A 20,982-nucleotide genomic window follows, 5' to 3' on the forward strand; every position below is an offset into this window, starting at 1 on the left:
GACCGTAGGATCCTACGCAGTGCCGTAGGGGACCGCACCGCCACTTCCCAGCAAATTAGGGACACTGTTGCTCCTGGGGTATCGGCGAGGACCATTCGCAACCGTCTCCATGAAGCTGGGCTACGGTCCCGCACACCGTTAGGCCGTCTTCCGCTCACGCCCCAACATCGTGCAGCCCGCCTCCAGTGGTGTCGCGACAGGCATGAATGGAGGGACGAATGGAGACGTGTCGTCTTCAGCGATGAGAGTCGCTTCTGCCTTGGTGCCAATGATGGTCGTATGCGTGTTTGGCGCTGTGCAGGTGAGCGCCACAATCAGGACTGCATAGGACCGAGGCACACAGGGCCAACACCCGGCATCATGGTGTGGGGAGCGATCTCCTACCCTGGCCATACACCACTGGTGATCGTCGAGGGGACACTGAATAGTGCACGGTACATCCAAACCGTCATCGAACCCATCGTTCTACCATTCCTAGACCGGTAAGGGAACTTGCTGTTCCAACAGGACAATGCACGTCCGCATGTATCCCGTGCCACCCAACATGCTCTAGAAGGTGTAAGTCAACTACCCTGGCCAGCAAGATCTCCGGATCTGTCCCCCATTGAGCATGTTTGGGACTGGATGAAGCGTCATCTCATGCGGTCTGCACGTCCAGCACGAACACTGGTCCAACTGAGGCGCCAGGTGGAAATGGCATGGCAAGCCGTTCCACAGGACTACATCCAGCATCTCTACGATCGTCTCCATGGGAGAATAGCAGCCTGCATTGCTGCGAAAGGTGGATATACACTGTACTAGTGCCGACATTGTGCATACTCTGTTGCCTGTGTCTATGTGCCTGTGGTTCTGTCAGTGTGATCATGTGATGTATCTGACCCCAGGAATGTGTCAATAAAGTTTCGCCTTCCTGGGACAATGAATTCACGGTGTTCTTATTTCAATTTCCAGGAGTGTAGATCTCAAGCATGCAGTTGAACATGTAAAGTAGAGATGTGAGTTAGTCTGCTTTCGGGCCTATAACATCATGTTCACAATCAGTAGTGCTCCAGATGTCATCACACATTCTGTGGAGATGTCTTGATACAAAAAAGCCTATTTCTTACCTCTAGGTACGTGAAACAGCTGTACGATCTCACACAGCCAAACAAATACACTACTGGCCATTAAAATTGCTACGCCAAGAAGAAATGCAGATGATAAACGAATATTTGTTGAATAAATATATTATACTAGAACTGAAATGTGATTACATTTTCACGCAATTTTGGTGCATAGATTCTGAGAAATCAGTACCCAGAACAACCATCTCTGGCCGCAATGACAGCCTTGATACACCTGGGCATTGAGTCAAACAGAGCTTGGATGGCGTGTACAGGTACAGCTGCCCATGCAGCTTCAACACATTACCACAGTTCATCAAGAGTAGTGACTGGCATATTGTGACGAGCCAGTTGCTCGGCCACCATTGACCAGACGTTTTTAATTGGTGAGAGATCTTGAGAATGTGCTGGCCAGGGCAGCAGTCGAACATTTTCTGTATCCAGAAAGGCCCTTACAGGACCTGCAACATGTGGTCATGCATTATCCTGCTGAAATGTAGGGTTTCTCAGGGATCGAATGAAGGGTAGAGCCACGGGTCGTAACAAATCTGAAATGTAACGTCCGTTGTTGAAAGTGCCGTCAATGCGAACAAGAGGTGACCGAGACGTGTAACCAATGGCACCCCATACCATCACGCCGCGTGATTCGCCAGTATGGCGATGACGAATACATGCTTCCAATGTGCGTTCACCACGATGTCGACAAACACGGATGTGACCATCATGATGCTGTAAACAGAACCTAGATTCATCTGAAAAAATGACGTTTTGCCATTCGTGCATCCAGGTTCGTCGTTGAGTACATCATCACATGCACTCCTGTCTGTGATGCAGCATCAAGGGTAACTGCAGGCATGGTCTCTGAGCTGATAGTCTGTGCTGCTGCAAACGTCGTCGAACTCTTCGTGCAGATGGTTGTTTTCTTGCAATTGTCCCCATCTGTTGACTCAGGGATCAAGACGTGGATGCACGATCCGTTACAGCCATGCGGATAAGATGCCTGTCATCTCGACTGCTAGTGATACAAGGCCGTTGGGATCCATCACGGCGTTCTGTATTACCCTCCTGAAGCCACCGATTCAATATTCTGCTAACAGTCATTGGATCTCGACCAACGCGGGCAGCAATGTCTCGATACGATAAACCGCAATCGCCATTGGCTACAATCCGACCTTTATCAAAGCCGGAAACGTGATGGTACGCATTTCTTCTCCTTACACGAGGCATCACAACAACGTTTCACCAGGCAACGCCGGTCAACTGCTGTTTGTGTATGAGAAATCGTTTGGAAACTTTCCTCATGTCAGCACGTTGTAGGTGTCGCCACCGGCGCCAACCTTGTGTGAATGCTCTGAAAAGCTAATCGTTTGCATATCACAGCATCTTCTTCCTGTCGGTTAAATTTCGCGTCTGTAGCACGTTATCTTCGTGGTGTAGCAATTTTAATGACCAATAGTGTAATAGGTGTGTCCCTCTTGGGTGCTAGTCACATGAGGCCATTAAGATTTTGCATGGCATGGGGTATGCTTCTCCTGAAACCATCAATTCCATACTCGCATGGCGGTAGTTGTCTCCTCACCAACTCTAGTAGCAGTATTACAGAGTAATAAACGTCAGTCTCAATAGGCTGTGATACATTAAAATAAGATTTCTGAACGAGACATCCACTGCATAATATTTTGTTACATACAGAACGTAGTTTTCATTACTCCAGGTGTGTGACTGTGCTGAAATGCTAGTCATTTGCATACCCAAGCATGCAGTACACTCCATGCAAATGTGACATTTTTTCATGGCGTTTCAATGGCCAGTAATGTATAAAGTAGCGGCTTTAATTCTGGACACTTCACTGAAATGTTCGTCCATTTTAACATCACAAGATGTACAATACAAGGTATGGTATACTACATCAATAAATTATGTTTCTATCATTTCTTTACAACATGTATACTAAATCAATCAATGGAAACTCCAGGTAGGAATATAAACAATGTAGGAAAAGAGACTCTACCTATTATAAAGAAGACACATCAGGTTGCAGACAGGCACAATTAAAAGACACTTACGTAAAGCTTTCAGCCACAGCCTTCATCAATAAAAGAGAGAGACACATTATTCACACATGCAAGCATACGTGACCATCACCTCCAGCATTCCAGCCCGAAATGCTGAAGTTCGCAGTCGTGTGCATGACGTGTGCTTGCTTGTATGTGTGAATGGAGTGTGGGTCACTTTTAATGGTGAAGGCTGTGGCTGAAAGCTTTACATAATGATCTTTTAATTGTGCCTGTCTGCAGCTTTATGTGTCTTCTTCATTGTAAGTAGCAATCTGTCTTTTCCTACATTGTTAACATGTATGCTATATATTTATCATTTTAGAAAATGGGATATGTTATATTTTTATTATAAATAAACGTAACTGACAATGATTTACAAACTTCACTGTCGTATATGCTTCTGCAGCTGCAAAGCAATTTTGTAACTTGCTCTGTTCTGACAAATTAGACAATGAATGCGTGTCATTATTGCTTTATCCAGTGGAGTGTACGCTAATGTGGAACTTCCTGACAAATAACTGTTTGCTGGACCAAAGCTCGAGCACAGCACGTTTGCCTTTCACAGGCAAATGCTCTACTGACTGAGGTACCCAAGCATGATTCGTGACCTGCCTCACAGGAAGAAGAAGAGAAGAGAAACTGGAGGAAGTAAATCTGTGAGGGTGGATTGTGAGTCGTTCTTGGGTAGCTCATTTGGTAGAGCACTAGCCTGCAACAGGCAAAGGTCTTGTGTCTCGGTGTTTTAATCTTCCACAAAGTTTCCTTTCTGATCATTGTTGTAACTGTAGTAGTCAGCAATATATTGTTGTTGTTAAAGAGTAAGATTTTTTTAAAGTGAGGTGGGCCGAGACAAAACACAGTATTGAAAACGACATTTCCTGCACTGTAACTTGCTGTTTGTTCACCATGTAAAAGGAGTAAGGCAATAATACTCTGAAAGGAGGGCTCCATGCAGAAATAGCAAAATGGCTGGGTGAAGGTGCTATATACACTCCTGGAAATTGAAATAAGAACACCGTGAATTCATTGTCCCAGGAAGGGGAAACTTTATTGACACATTCCTGGGGTCAGATACATCACATGATCACACTGACAGAACCACAGGCACATAGACACAGGCAACAGAGCATGCACAATGTCGGCACTAGTAAAGTGTATATCCACCTTTCGCAGCAATGCAGGCTGCTATTCTCCCATGGAGACGATCGTAGAGATGCTGGATGTAGGCCTGTGGAACGGCTTGCCATGCCATTTCCACCTGGCGCCTCAGTTGGACCAGCGTTCGTGCTGGACGTGCAGACCGCGTGAGACGACGCTTCATCCAGTCCCAAACATGCTCAATGGGGGACAGATCCGGAGATCTTGCTGGCCAGGGTAGTTGACTTACACCTTCTAGAGCACGTTGGGTGGCACGGGATACATGCGGACGTGCATTGTCCTGTTGGAACAGCAAGTTCCCTTGCCGGTCTAGGAATGGTAGAACGATGGGTTCGATGACGGTTTGGATGTACCGTGCACTATTCAGTGTCCCCTCGACGATCACCAGTGGTGTACGGCCAGTGTAGGAGATCGCTCCCCACATCATGATGCCGGGTGTTGGCCCTGTGTGCCTCGGTCGTATGCAGTCCTGATTGTGGCGCTCACCTGCACGGCGGCAAACACGCATACGACCATCACTGGCACCAAGGCAGAAGCGACTCTCATCGCTGAAGACGACACGTCTCCATTCGTCCCTCCATTCACGCCTGTCGCGACACCACTGGAGGCGGGCTGCACGATGTTGGGGCGTGAGCGGAAGACGGCCTAACGGTGTGCGGGACCGTAGCCCAGCTTCATGGAGACGGTTGCGAATGGTCCTCGCCGATACCCCAGGAGCAACAGTGTCCCTAATTTGCTGGGAAGTGGCGGTGCGGTCCCCTACGGCACTGCGTAGGATCCTACGGTCTTGGCGTGCATCCGTGCGTCGCTGCGGTCCGGTCCCAGGTCGACGGGCACGTGCACCTTCCGCCGACCACTGGCGACAACATCGATGTACTGTGGAGACCTCACGCCCCACGTGTTGAGCAATTCGGCGTTACGTCCACCCGGCCTCCCGCATGCCCACTATACGCCCTCGCTCAAAGTCCGTCAACTGCACATACGGTTCACGTCCACGCTGTCGCGGCATGCTACCAGTGTTAAAGACTGCGATGGAGCTCCGTATGCCACGGCAAACTGGCTGACACTGACGGCGGCGGTGCACAAATGCTGCGCAGCTAGCGCCATTCGACGGCCAACACCGCGGTTCCTGGTGTGTCCGCTGTGCCGTGCGTGTGAACATTGCTTGTACAGCCCTCTCGCAGTGTCCGGAGCAAGTATGGTGGGTCTGACACACCGGTGTCAATGTGTTCTTTTTTCCATTTCCAGGAGTGTATAAACTCAGCGTTTCAAACAGCAGACATTAGGACATGTTTCCTGAAAATTGGTGGAAATTACAATGTTCACTTCAGCTAAAATAAGTTCCTGAATGCAGTATTCGATGAATTTCTTCAAAGTGTCCAGAATAAATGCCACTACTGTATAGAGATGGTAATGATCACAGTGGCAGCGTACAAGATTTGTTTCACAATATTTCCAAAAAAATATAGGGCTACTGTTACGAACATAATTCTTCAACAAGTTAAGAAACGGTTACACTCTCTCTGTATCAAATGCAGGTACTTCGCAGATAATAACTTGGTGACAACTGTAATACTGTAGTACCGTTACGCTTCAATCGTATTTAGTAAATGTTTAAATTTATAATGTGATGACACGTACCAGTATTTGTGCCACCAGTGAATATCCACGCACCAGTTGTCTTCGCTGCTTTTAGAAGTCCCTTTCTCAGAACTTTCTTTAGCTTTGGCTGCAGTTCAAAGTTAGCCTTACCACCTTGTACCGTGATCAGCAGCTTTGGCAACTCAAGACTCCATTCACGAGTGAATAATTGCACTATCAGCTCAGGTCTTGTGTCGTATGCGAGGCGCACGTACTGAAAACAACACGAACACCATCAGAAACAGTAAGAACAAGAAGATGAAGAAGAAATAAAGAAATACATTTTCGAAACTGACGCATTAAACAGTTTTTAAGCAGATTTTTTAAAATCATTACCAAAATCTATATTCACTGTAAAACATAGACTATAGGCCTACACACTCTGGTAGCTCAACATTCGTGCGAAATGTCAAATAACGAATTAATAACGTCTGCGCGCTAACAGGAATATCAACTCGAAATTTTATGTCACAAATCATTATTAATTGATATGTTTGTTTTTTTATTTCTTCCAGAAAATATTCATTACTCTATGCGTCGACAAGATCGTTGGATATGATCACAGCAGAAAGTGATACTCTCCAGCGTTTCACACTGCTCGAATACCTTCCAGTCAGCACATCGCCTTAATCGATATCAAGTTTTCCTTTCTTGATTACAGTCAGTGCTTTACTGAGAAGCTGTTGTCATTTGGTTTGCAGTAGTCCTACACTATGAGCATCAGCATCACTTTAAAAAAAAAAAAACTTCTTGATTGCTATGTTCCTTGCCAAAGGTCTACTCTGAAGCCGCAGCGCTAAATCTCCTGTAGGGTTCCGAGATTCAAACTGAAATTTAAGATAAAACTATCCCAGAAATATACCAATTATCCCTAGGAGAACAATTCATGTTAGGGATCCTCCACGGTATTCAGTCACTGTAAAGAAACTTTTAAAGAAACAGAAACTAATGTACAGGGTGGTTATAATTAAACTTGCGCTACTTGAAAAACTAGTGATCATCTGACAATGAAACTTTGTGGAAACATTTGTACGGACATGTGGAAGAGAAATAACGAATATACCATTGAAAGAAACGCATTTGAAAATTTGCGTACCATGCTTGCATTCCAGGTTATTCATGTTGCTCACTGTGACAACCATGTGCATCCATGAAGCATGGAACCGCAGTAGAGACTCCTTTCCACAACTGTTCGCAGCACTTTCCGAACGGTGGACAATGGAATGTTCTGCTGTCCTGACACAGCTCGTGCGCTGCTAGGAGATCGCACATTACGTCCAGCATTCTCAGCTATGGCGATTGGAACTTGTACAACAATTTATGGGGCAATTGGCCGTTGTCCCAAATCACCGTTTAATTCGAACTTCGACCGATGACCTCGCTGTCTGGTCTCCTTCCCCGAAACAACCAACCAATTCGAACTTCCGAATCATGTTCTTCAACTCTGATGTGGGAAGAGGACCTCCTCGTATTCCTTTAGCGCATCGATGCTCTCGCGGAGAACAGCAGCACTATTGCTGTTGTTTTGATTTAAAAAATCTTTACGAGTAAAGCCCTGCTCACCTTGTCCAGACCCCTGCCAACTGTCAGCAACTGTAAAGCACATTGAAGCTTGTGTTTCAACCCAACTTCGCCGTTCCAGTACCAGGGCCTGACGGCAAGTCATGTCACTAACACTACTAACAACGCAAATCCTGCAACGCACAGTATGAACAGTATTCTCATAAAGTTGGGTGCCAACATGGTAAATATTTTTTCATCTACTCTTTCTCAGTACCGAAAGTGTGATTATAACCACCTTGTGTAATGTGTAGGTATACAACAAAGTGTAGGGTTATAGATAGGGAGATGCTGAAAACAACACGTATAGCTGTTAAGGGGATAATGCGTGAAGTTCTCAACGGCTATCGTATCGGGATATTACCAAATAATCTCTCACAAAACCCAAAGCTATTCTGGTCATACGTTAAGGCAGGTAGTGGTACTACTAAATATAGTGTCCAGGCACTATGGACAAGACTGGAACTGAAACTGAGGGTAGCAAAGCAAAGGCAGAATTGCTGAACTCCATTTTCAAATGTTCCTTTTCAACTAATATGCAGAACTGCCCTAGAGTACTTCTCGCATCAGTGCAAAGATATATCAGTGCAAATGATATAAATACGAGGGTGATTTAAAAAGTTCTCGGAACGGAATAGAAAAAAGTACTTACGTCACTGAAACTATTTTTATTTTTCAATGTAGTCTCCTTGTAGATTAATTCACTTGGTTCCAGTGCCTTGATCCCATCTCAAAAATAAGTTTCCTCCAGGCCTACAAAATAGTTGTCAACTCCGGCTATCAATTCTTTGTTTGAACATTTGAAGTGAATCTCAGTCCACCAAGAAAAACTTTCAGTTTAGGAAAGAGATGGAAGTCTGACAGAGCCATATCAAGAGAATAAGGCGGGTGTGGCAACAATTCATACCTTAGTTCGTGTAATTTTGCCATGGCAATGGCACATGTGTGCGGGAGCGCATTGTCTTGATGGAAAACGACTTTCTTTCTCGCTGAACCTGGCCTTTGTTCGCGTATCTTTTGTTGCAGTTTGTCCAGGAGGTTAGCATAGTTTCTCCAGTAACTGTTTGCCCAGTGGAGAGATAATCTACAAACAGAATCCCCTTCGCATCCCAGAACACTGATGCCGTGACCTTTCCCGTCGAAGGAATTGTCTTTGCTTTCTTTGGTGGCAGAGAATCAGCACGTTTCCACTGCTTTGACTGTTGTTTTGTCTCTTGGGTATAGTAGTGCATCTGTGGTCACAAACTGGTGCAAAATATCTTGTTCGTTTCTCCTAACACGGGCCAAACATTGTTCCGATATGCCCATTCTCATGCTTTTTTATCCAGCGTCAAGAGTCGTGGCATCCATCTTGCAGATAACTTTCACATTTCTAATTATTCAGTTAAAATCTGATATACACTTTCAGATGACTTCTGGAAAGCGTGAGCAATTTCACGCACTTTCAATCGGCGATCCTCCATGACCATTTTGTGCACTTTTGCAATGATTTGTAGAGTAGTGACACGTCTTGGCCGACCACAGCGCGGATCATCAGCTAAACTCTCCTGACCAAATTTAAATTCATTTGTCCATTTGGCAACAGTTGCATATGAAGGAGCAGAGTCCCCCAGTGTATCCTGGAAATCGGAATGAATGATCTTTGCTTTCATACCTTTCTTTACCAAGTACTTAATCACTACTCGAATATCTATTTTTTTCCATCTTCGCAAATCGCTATACGGGAACAACAACAGAGCCACGTCACCGCCACAGCCCTCTTCCAAGAGCACTGACGTGGCACGTATTTACAGGCAACAATCCAATGAATATCACGTGGACAACTCTTTGCACTAGCGCTGACCTCTCGTGCGATTCCGAGAACTTTTCAAACCACACTCGCATTACTGTCAACGATATTGAAAAACAGCTAAAATTGCTAAAATTGAACAAAGTACCAATGCTACATGGAATCACTATCAGGTTATACAGGGTGTTACAAAAAGGTACGGCCAAACTTTCAGGAAACATTCCTCACACACAAATAAAGAAAAGATGTTACGTGGACATGTGTCCGGAAACGCTTAATTTCCATGTTAGAGCTCATTTTAGTTTCGTAAGTATGTACTGTACTTCGTCGATTCACCGCCAGTTGGCCCAATTGAAGGAAGGTAATGTTGACTTCGGTGCTTGTGTTGACACGCGACTCATTGCTCTACAGTACTAGCATCAAGCACATCAGTGCGTAGCATCAACAGGTTAGTGTTCATCACGAACGTGGTTTTGCAGTCAGTGCAATGTTTACAAATGCGGAGTTGGCAGATGCCCATTTGATGTATGGATTACCACGGGGCAATAGCCGTGGCGCGGTACGTTTGTATCGAGACAGATTTCCAGAACGAAGGTGTCCCGGCAGGAAGACGTTCGAAGCAATTGATAGGCGTCTTAAGGAGCACAGAACATTCCAGCCTATGACTCGCGATTGGGGAAGACCTAGAACGACGAGGACACCGGCAATGGACGAGACAATTCTTCGTGCAGTTAACAATAACCTAATGTCAGCGTCAGAGAAGTTGCTGCTGTACAAGGTAACGTTGACCAAGTCACTGTATGGAGAGTGCTACGGGAGAACCAGTTGTTTCCGTACCATGTACAGCGTGTGCAGGCACTATCAGCAGCTGATTGGCCTCCACGGGTACACTTCTGCGAATAGTTCATCCAACAATGTGTCAATCTTCATTTCAGTGCAAATGTTCTCTTTACGGATGAGGCTTCATTCCAACGTGATCAAATTGTAAATTTTCACAATCAACATGTGTGGGCTGACGAGAATCCGCACGCAATTGTGCAATGGCGTCATCAACACAGATTTTCTATGAACGTTTCGGCAGGCATTGTTGGTGATGTCTTGATTGGGCCCCATGTTCTTCCACCTACGCTCAATGGAGCACGTTATCATGATTTCATACGGGATACTCTAGCTGTGCTGCTAGAACATGTGCCTTTACAAGTACGACACAACATGTGGTTAATGCACGATGGAGCTCCGACACATTTCAGTCGAAGTGTTCGTACGCTTCTCAACAACAGATTCGGTGACCAATGGATTGGTAGAGGCGCACCAATTCCATGGCCTCCACGCTCTCCTGACCTCAACCGTCTTGACTTTCATTTATGGGGGAATTTGAAAGCTCTTGTCTACGCAACCCCGGTACCAAATGTAGAGACTCTTCGTGCTGGTATTGTGGACGGCTGTGATACAATACGCAATTCTCCAGGGCTGCATCAGCGCATCAGGGATTCCATGCGACGGAGGGTGGATGCATGTATCCTCGCTAGCGGAGGACATTTTGAACATTTCCTGTAAAAAAGTGTTTGAAGTCACGCTGGTACGTTCTGTTGCTGTGTGTTTCCATTCCATGATTAATGTGATTTGAAGAGAAGTAATAAAATGAGCTCTAACATGGAAAGTAAGCGTTTCCGGACACATGTCCACATAACATATTTTCTTTCTTTGTGTGTGAGGAATGTTTCCTGAAAGTTTGGCCGTACCTTTTTGTAACATCCTGTATATGAATCAGCGGCTGAGTTAGCCCCTCTGTCCAGTAGTTTGAAGAAAGCACAGGTTACAGTAGTCTACAAGAAGGGCAGCATGAACGATCCACAAAACTACCGTTCAATATCCTTGACATCCATTTGTTGCAGAATCTTAGAATATATTCTGAGCTCAAACGTAATGATTTATCTCTAAGAGAATTATCCCCTCCATGGCAACCAGCAAGAATTCCGAAAACATAGTTCATGTGAAACCCTACTCGTACTTTTCTCACATGACGTACTGGAAGCCAATGGTCACGGCATTTAGCTAGATGCAGTATTCCTCGATTTCCGAAAAGCATGTACGCTTATTATCAACAGTAAGTTAGTATGGGGTATCGAGGTAAATTTGTGACAGGACTGAAGATTTTTTGGTAGGGGAGATGCAGCAAGTTATCTTGGATAGAGAACGTTAACAAGTCTAGAAGTGGCTTCGAGTGTGCCCCAGAAAGGTGAGTTGGTGTGTTGGGTCCATTGCTGTTCGTGTTGTATGTTAATGACTTTACAAACAATATCAGTAGTAACCTCAGACTATTTGCAGATGATAAGGTTATCTATAATTAGGCATGACAGCACTTAAATTGCAGACTCCGGACATAGCCTTCGAAAACCTCGGACATTTGAGTCAAATCAGTTATTTTCCCGGACACGTACAGCTTTTCGACGATAAGCTGTTTTTTTTTAACAGAAACGAACGAAATAACCTACGCTCCAGGCCTGATTGTGTGAACTTTAACTAGGATTTATTAAAAACTACGGATTTAGTTCGAGTTAATCTAATATCTCCAGACACGAAAAAGGTCCCGGTTTACCCCGAACTGCTGTATAAAAAAAAAGACCAAGACGACCTCGAAGCTAGGACAAATCCGGGGAAACTCGGACTTGTGGCAGCCCTATCTGTTAACGAAGTGCTGCCTCGAAACAGCTGCACAAATACTGAGCCAGATCTTGATAATATTTCAAAGTGGTGCAAAGTTGGAGACTAGATTTGAATACTCATACAAGTAAAATTTTTCAGTTCACAAAACGAAAACATACAGTAAAGAGCCAAAGAAACTGGTACACTTGCCTAATATCATATAGGGCCCCCGCGAGCACGCAGAAGTGCCGCGACACGACGTGGCATGGATTCGACTAATGGCTGAAGTAGTGCTGGAGGGAACCGACACCATGAATCCTGCAAGGCTGTCCATAAATCCGTAAGAGTACGAAGGGGTGGAGAGCTCTTCTGAACAGCACGTTGCAAGGCATCCCAGATATGCTCAGTAATGTTCACGTCTGGGTAGTTTGGTGGCTAGAGGAAGTGTTTAAACTCAGAAGAGTGTTCCTAGAGCCACTCTGCAGCAATTCTGGATGAGTGGAGTGTCGCATTGTCCTGATGGAATTACCAAAGTCAGTCGGAATGCACAGTGGGCATGAATGGATGCAGGTGATCAGACAGGATGCTTACGTACGTGTCACCTGTCAGAGTTGTATCTTTGACGTATCAGGGGTCCCGTATCACTCCAACTGCACACGTCCCACACCATTACAGAGCGTCCATCAGCTTCAACAGTCACCTACTGACATGCAGGTTCCATGGATTTATGAGGTTGTCTCCATACCCGTACACTCCATCCGCTCAATACAATTTGAAACGAGACTCGTCCGACCAGGCCACATGTTTCCAATCATGAACAGTCCCATGTCGGTGTTGACAGGCCCAGGCGAGGCGTAAAGCTTTGTGTCCTGCAGTCATCAAGAGTATATCAGTGGGCCTTTGTCTCCGAAAGCCCATATCGATGAAGTTTCATTGAATGGTTCGCACGCTGACGCTTGTTGACGGCCCAGCAGTGAAATCTGCAGCAATCTGCTGAATGGTTGCTCTTCTGTGACGTTGAACGATTCTCTTCAGTCGTCGTTGGTCCCGTTCTTGCAGGATCTTTTACCGACCTCAGGGATGTCGGAGATTCGATGGTTTACCGGATTCCTGATATTCACGGTACACTCGTGAAACGGTCTTACGGGAAAATCCTCACTTCATCCCTACCTAAAGCTCGTTAAGTGTTTGTGAGTGGAAACGTAGTTAGGCAAGAGGGTATTTCTTTTCCCGAAATCTGAAGTAGCTGTTTAGTACTGATGAAATTACGCTTTCATCGAGATCTGCGTAATTTAATGTGCTACCATGTCGTCAATAGAATGTGCGCATAGCACAATGACAGGGCATAAACTGCGGCAATTTGTATTTTTGTTGCCTTAACTAGCCGGCCGGGGTGGCCGAGCGGTTCTAGGTGCTACATTCTGGAACCGCGTGACCGCTGCGGTCGCAGGTTCGAATCCTGCCTCGGGCATGGGTGTTTGTGATGTCCTTAGGTTAGTTAGGTTTAATTAGTTCTAAGTTCAAGGGGACTAATGACCACAGCAGTTAAGCCCCATAGTGCTCAGAGCCATTTGAACCATTTTGTTGCCTTAACTATAGATCGATTTAAAGAACAGCGAGCGGGTTGGGCTGCTCCTGCCAGCAGCGTACCAGTGAGAGATAGCCTGGCATTGCCATTGTCGCCTATCAGTCTTGCCACTTCAACTGCGCCAAGCTTTACACCTGTCAATTCTCAGAGATCCGTTGCAGCTGGAGATTCGTCGAAGGTATATTTCCATGTCTTACGATATTTCACGAAAGCAATCGAAAGAGGGGAGACACTATCGAAATCTACACCGTATGCAAATTTGAGATTTTTGCGTTATCTTTGTAGAAGACGAAGGCTTTAAACTTCAGGATTCTTAAGAGTTAAATACTGAGAAAATTACAAGAAAAAAAGTAATCAGAATATGATACACATAAAACGCAGTGGCATACGCAACTTTGGCTAGATCAATCGTTGAGCGAGATGTTCCCATCACCAACAAAGAAAATAGTATTTCAGAGAGTTCAATGGTTTTCGAGATATAACACGCTGAGTCTGAAGCTGTCTCCTGGATGGAAAAAAATCACCCTAAATATGCTACAATTAAGAGCAGATTTCAGAAATGCTTATGCACAATACAGAGATCTATGTCATATGTGATTTTTTGAGATAAAGACTTTAAACAGATTTTCTAGTGCCAATGGAGAGCGGAGTGCTGTTAAGGGCTGCCTGCAGCTAGTACTCGTCGTAACTTTGGATTTCATACGCCAGTTGTCAACTAGTTTAAATCAGACTACAGATCACTTAACCTCGCAATTGTTTTCACATGTAGTTACATCTGACTTTTCACAGTATTTTGTTTCTGCTTTTCTAATTTTTCATGTTGTGAAAGGCTGCGATTTTTAGCTGAGAATGTAGCAGAGGTACAATCTGCATTGTACTGCAGCTGGCCCAGCGTCAGCACCTGAAGCTATGAGCAGTACTCACACACAAACACCGCAGAAGTGTTGAGTGAACTACTGCGTCTTACTGCTTGATGAATGATAAAGCAGTACCATGGTCTTATGTAAATTGGAGGTGGAAGGGGCAGAAATTAAAGGGAAGGAAAGGAAATAATGATATTAGTTGCATCGGGACTTCATGCGGAATCAGCGGTGACGAGAGAAAATATGAGCCGCACCGGGACTCAAACCCGGGATTTCCTGCATACTTGGCAGTTGCGTTAATCCCTGCGCGCCTGGACACAGTGCGTGTCGCAAATGCGTGGACTATCTCGGCACGCTCCACGACTCACACCTAGCGCCACTTATACACTGCCCCATCCATTTCCACTGTGCTCGCTGATTTTAGATTCCCGCTGGAGGTCGATCGTAAATGGGCATCCAGACTGAAGGTTGTGGATTCATTGCCCATCTAGGACGTTTTCGAAAGAACAGACACCACGCATTCATATAATTTCAAAGTCACCAAAAAATGTTCAAATGTGTGTCAAATCTCAAGGGACTTAACTGCTAAATTCATCAGTCCCTAAGCTTACACACTACTTAACCTAAATTATCCTAATGACAAACACACACATCCACGCCCGAGGGAGGACTCGAACCTCCGCCGGGACCAGCCGCACAGTCCATGACTGCAGCGCCTTAGACCGTCAAAGTCATCGCAGGCGTTACCTAAGATTCCCCAGATAAGGATGGTCACCACAATAAGCGTTTAGCAAAAGGTTTTATTAAGTTCCTTTTAATTTCATACACAGTGTGCATAAAGTCTCACTATCATTACAAAAAAAGCATAACCTGGAAATTATTCAAGACAGAGAATAGTGGCTGGCTGTAAAACGTTTCGCAGCTCTCGAAGGTTTTTTCCTTTGTCCTTTGTTGGTTTGACTTGGGAGTGCATCAGTATGGCGACATTCCAGGAGAAGGCGCAATGTTTTATCTTGTATGGGGAATTATAAACACCAGTGTGGGAGGGTACGACGGAAAAAAGCGTAATGAGGCGGTTCAAAAAACTGTACAGAGATAGGCAGTGTCAATGTGCTTCCTCGAAGTGGACATCCAACTGTGCCTCAAGCACATGTTAAAAAAGCGCGAACTGCATTTCAACGGAGCCTCCAGAAGTCAGTTCGTCGTGCGTCATGCGAATTGCAGGAATCAGGGTCAGCTGTTAATGATGTGTTACATAAAGCCCTTATGTCTTTTTGCGTACAAAGTGCAAAAGGTCGGAGCACCGCAGCCAAACGATCGTCCTCTGCGGTAAACTGTAACTTGATCCATCATAGTCTTCCTAAATGCTGGCAATGACTATCTGAAAAAGTGCCTATTTCCAGATGTTTCCACATTCCTGGACAGTATTAGGATTTGGGGCTCCGAAAGCTCACACAACACACGTGAAAACATGCACAATAGCTCGAGGCTTAGTGTTTGGTGCGGCCTAATGCACGATAATGTGTTAGACCCATTTTTCTTCCCAGAGAAAGCCATAACGGGAACTTGCTCGAACAGTTCCCGTAGCAGCAGATAGAAGAACTACTGCCCTCTATCATATTCCAGTATGATGGTGCACCCGCACGTTGGTGTTTGAACGTGCAGGAAGTGATGAATGACATTTCCTGAGAGTGGATGCGGCGTGATGTTCCCAACGCCTCGTCCTCGCGCTCTTCCGATGTCACGTCATCAGATTTCTTTTTGTGGGGTTATGTCAAGGATCGCATGTACACAACACTGAGCTGTGATAAAGCAACCCTTCGTGCACGAATCAATGAAGCAATTACAAATGTTGATCCGTACGTGGGCAGAACTCTACATCGCTCTGATGTTCTGCGAGCAACAGGTGGAGTACACATGGAAGAACAGACGTAATAGAAAAACGCTTTGAGAGCCATTAAACGTTTTGCGACAAACCACGGTGCTCTAACTGCAATAGTGCCAAGTTATGACTTTCTGAAATGATGACGAGACTTCATGGATACTTTATATATTGGTTTCGAGAAAATGATACGGAAGCACCATCACTAAAAACGAACATGCCAATACGATGATTTCACGAAACATTTCGGGGTTTGTTGCAGCCGGTGTCACGTCGAGTTTCGTACTGATGATCAGTGTGAAGCATAAAGAACATCTACATCTACATCTATAGTCTTCAAACCACTGTAAAGTGAATAGCAGAGGGCACGTCCAACTGTATCAGTTATTAGGATTTTTCCTGTTCCGTTAGGATGCGAATCGCGGGAACAATGGTTGTTTAAATACCTCTGTGCGTTCTGTAGTTAATCTAATATTGGCCTCACGATCCCTATGTGATCGTTTCATAGGGGGTTGTAGTATTCTTCTAGAACCATCATTTAAAGCCTGTTCTTGAAACTTTGCAAATAGGCTTTCTTAGGATTGTTCACGTCTTCTTCAAGACTCTACAAGTTCATTTGCTTCAGTATCTCTGTAGTACTCTCTCACGGGTCAAACAAACCTGTGACCAATCGTGCTGCCCTTCTCTGTAAACGTTCAGTATCAGCTGTGAGTCCTAAGGTCTCACACACTTGTGCAATGTTCAAGAATGGGTCGAAAAAGTGATTTTCAAGCAATCTCCTTTAAAGACTGCATTTCTCCAGTATTCTAACATCTGCCTTACCCACGACTGAGGCTACGCAATCATTCTGTTTCATATCCGTACATAGTGTCACACACACGTATTTTTATGAGTTGGCCGATTCCAAATGTGACTCATTGATATTATAGTCATCAGATACTACATTTTTTCGTTTTGTGATACGCGTAGTTTTACATTTCTCAGCATTTGAAGCAAGTTGGCAGTCTTTGGACCAATTTGAAATGTAATGAAGACGTGACTGAATATTTGCGCAGCTTCTTTCAAAAACCACTTCATCATAGAGAACGGCATCTTCTTCTTAAAGTCTGAGGTTACTACAGGGTTATTACAAATGATTGAAGCGATTTCACAGCTCTACAATAACTTTATTATTTGAGATATTTTCACAATGCTTTGCACACACATACAAAAACTCAAAAAGTTTTTTTAGGCATTCACAAATGTTCGATATCTGCCCATTTAGTGATTCGGCAGACATCAAGCCGATAGTCAAGTTCCTCCCACACTCGGCGCAGCATGTCCCCATCAATGAGTTCGAAAGTATCGTTGATGCGAGCTCGCAGTTCTGACACGTTTCTTGGTAGAGGAGGTTTAAACACTGAATCTTTCACATAACCCCACAGAAAGAAATCGCATGGGGTTAAGTCGGGAGAGCATGGAGGCCATGACATGAATTGCTGATCATGATCTCCACCACGACCGATCCATCGGTTTTCCAGTCTCCTGTTTAAGAAATGCCGAACATCATGATGGAAGTGTAGCAATTGTAAACGGTAAGGCTTCTGCTTTAGCCTTTTCCGTAAGATTTTCCAAACCGTCAGCTGTGGTACGTTTAGCTCCCTGCTTGCTTTATTCGTCGACTTCCGCGGGCTACGCGTGAAACTTGCCCGCTCGCGTTCAACCGTTTCTTCGCTCACTGCAGGCCGACCCGTCGATTTCCCCTTACAGAGGCATCCAGAAGCTTTAAACTGTGCATACCATCACCGAATAGAGTTAGCAGTTGGTGGATCTTTGTTGAACTTCGTCCTGAAGTGTCGTTGCACTGTTATGACTGACTGATGTGAGTGCATTTCAAGCACGACATACGCTTTCTCGGCTCCTGTCGCCATTTTGTCTCACTTAGAGGTGGCAAAAAATAACGTAACTGATAGAAATAACCTGTTACTGAGAAGTAACGGTTACTGCGATAACCGTTCCTCTGATTCTGGCAGTTATTTCAATAACTGTTTAGTGTCAACAGTGCCTCGCGCCATCTGTTGACCGAAGATCGTACTGCGCATTTGGAAGCCGTTCTATAGACCATGGGAATAACTGTGAGACTGCGCGCCATCTGTTGATAAGAACTGTGTACTATTTCGTGGGCCTTCGTTACTTTTAGCATAAACAATTAAATAAAGTTAATGTCCGAGCCGTGGCTGATAGGAGCTGCAGTACAGGCATTAACAAGTACAGTCGATCCCTTGAGCCACCGCCTTACGTGTTAATTTAGCTTGGACGGGTAGTACAAGGAGAGTTACTAAGGAATTCGAGCGACTATGGAAATAACTGTCAGAGATTACATTTTATGTGGGTTTCCTAAATTCCTTTAGGCAAATACTTTTGTTGGTTCCACTGAATAGGCCATGGCAGATTACCTGCCATTTCCAATCTGAGTTTCTGCTCAGTCTCTGACATGTTAAATATTTATTCATTCTCTTTATAATGCTGCAATGTTTTAAGTGTTCCATATCATTGTGGAAAAGTCAGAATAAAATTGATCTCACATGTACATACATTTCTGTTGGTTACCATTTTTTGTTTTAACTTATCTTCCTTCCTTTTGTTCCCTGTACCCTTTAAGTAATTTGTTGAAAACCCATGAGCTTACTACCATTTTAGGATATATTTTATGTACAAATATGGTAATCTCTCATGTGGCATGGTAATGTGTCTTTGTTGAGGTGATATTACTGTCTCATGAACACAGGTGTCTTACATAGAACATACAGAAATTAAACAGCTGTGCAGTAATCTTGTAAGAATATATTTTAATTTTGGGGCAGGATAGGAAACTTATCTCAAGTGATACATGTATCACATCTCCTACCTTCTCAAGAAATGTCAATTTGTGGCACTACTGTGAGCACAAATACTTGCTGTCTCATACATAGTATGGAAAGCTGTGAAGTGTAGTAGTGTGTATGCAACATGTTAATACTTTCTAGGGATTTTAAACTTAATGAAATGCCTTGAGTATTGGCGGTGATCTAAAAATGGAACATAGTTCAGTATCTTCTCCAAGTATACCCCATCACTAATGCTTGGTAGCATCATGATGAAAAAGTGCCAGTGCTGTATCAGGTCAACTTGAATACAGAGAAACTTAAGTAATTTGGTGAGACTTAGCTTTGTGGCATTAGTGAGAGAAAAATGAGTTTCCTCAATTTGTACACATACATTGCAAATAGGCTTTTTTTCATTTAATTAGTTTTTGGCCATTGACTTTGAAACATTTTATACATAGTTTGGAGCATATCACTTTTATGCAGGAACATTGTCCAGTGTACACTTCAAACATATGTATTGCAATTGAAGCATTTCACGGAGGTATATTTGGCATGAATACAATATGCTTACAATAATCACGTCAGATACTTTGTCAGTGTATTTAAATAAAAGTATATTTACTTACATTTGGGCCTATTAGCACTTGTGCATACTACATGAACATTTTTTAATAAAATATGCTTTTTTGTTTTCAAAGAGCTCAAGTCAGTTTATTTTCTATTATGTTAAGCAACACTGAAAAACTCTGTTAGGTGCACTCATTGCTACGTTGAGGTTGTTATATGCAAGACTTAGCCCTTCATTTTGAGTGCTCATCTTGTCTTGTTCATGAATTACTCTTACCTATTCAGACAGTTAACTGTCATGATATTAAACTGCAAAAAGATCAAAGCAGGCAGCTGGCATTGACAGATGAAGTGTTTCGAAAGGAATCGTGTTATTGCCTCGTGTGAGAGAGAAAAAAAGCAAAACGTGGAATCCACAGGTAAAGCATTCCCCAGGAAAGGAAATTTTGTATTTCCTGTAGATCAATATTTTAACGGGGTCTGGTAGAGTAACTTAAGTAAAAAGTATTATTTCAGTTTTGACAGCACTTTACTGCAACAGTCAAGATCAGATTTCTGAAAACTTACTGCAAATTTGTATTACCTACACAATACCATTAATTCATACTCTCACAATCTGGATATCCAAAGAAGAATAGTATAAAAGAGTGAAAATGTATTGTAATGACATCTGATACATTAAGCCTTATGAGATGTTAATCATTCAGAACTGGAATTCTGTATACAATAATGCCAAACATGAGAGATACACAACAAACTGAAGGCTTGGACATACGCATTAGTCATTCTCCCACCACAAAATCAAAACCCTCACTGTAGATTAGATTAACTTGTTTTTGTCCCAGGGACCCAAAAATGAGATGATTCTCATGGATGTGCAACATGTCGAAGTATAACATAAAGCATTTGAATGTAATACTGACCATCATCATCATCTGTCACGAGATTGTCAAAATATGTGAATATATTGCAGTAAACTGGAGTTGCTAATATGTACAGTATTAATACACTGCCAGAACAAAACATAGTTATGCACATTTAATAAATTTATCACACACAGAATACCTGATCTTGACTGTTGTGACCAAGTGCTGTCAAAACTGAAATATGCTGGTAACAGAATTTTTACTTAAGCTGGTCTAACAGTCCCTGTTAAGATATTCATCTATAGAGTAGGAGTTGCCTATCAAAAAGTCTTTCAAACTCTCAGTAAACCGTGCTTTATCTGAAACCAAGTTTTTAATGGTTGCTGACAGTTTATTGAAAATGTGTGTTCTTGAAT

At 43.7% G+C, this 20,982-nt stretch overlaps 1 protein-coding gene across 1 annotated transcript in view; it reads right to left on the reverse strand.

Annotated features, from left to right (window-relative positions):
* Positions 1-20,982, reverse strand: part of LOC126188678 (transient receptor potential cation channel trpm) — a 179,544-nt gene that overhangs the window by 113,859 nt on the left and 44,703 nt on the right. Inside the window, exon 3 of the mRNA XM_049930284.1 lies at positions 5,960-6,173. Coding sequence (XP_049786241.1) covers positions 5,960-6,173 — 214 coding nt within the window. The remainder of the gene's footprint in view (positions 1-5,959; positions 6,174-20,982) is intronic.

This window comes from Schistocerca cancellata, chromosome 5, assembly GCF_023864275.1.
Source record: "Schistocerca cancellata isolate TAMUIC-IGC-003103 chromosome 5, iqSchCanc2.1, whole genome shotgun sequence".
Classification (NCBI taxonomy): Eukaryota; Metazoa; Arthropoda; class Insecta; order Orthoptera; family Acrididae; genus Schistocerca; species Schistocerca cancellata.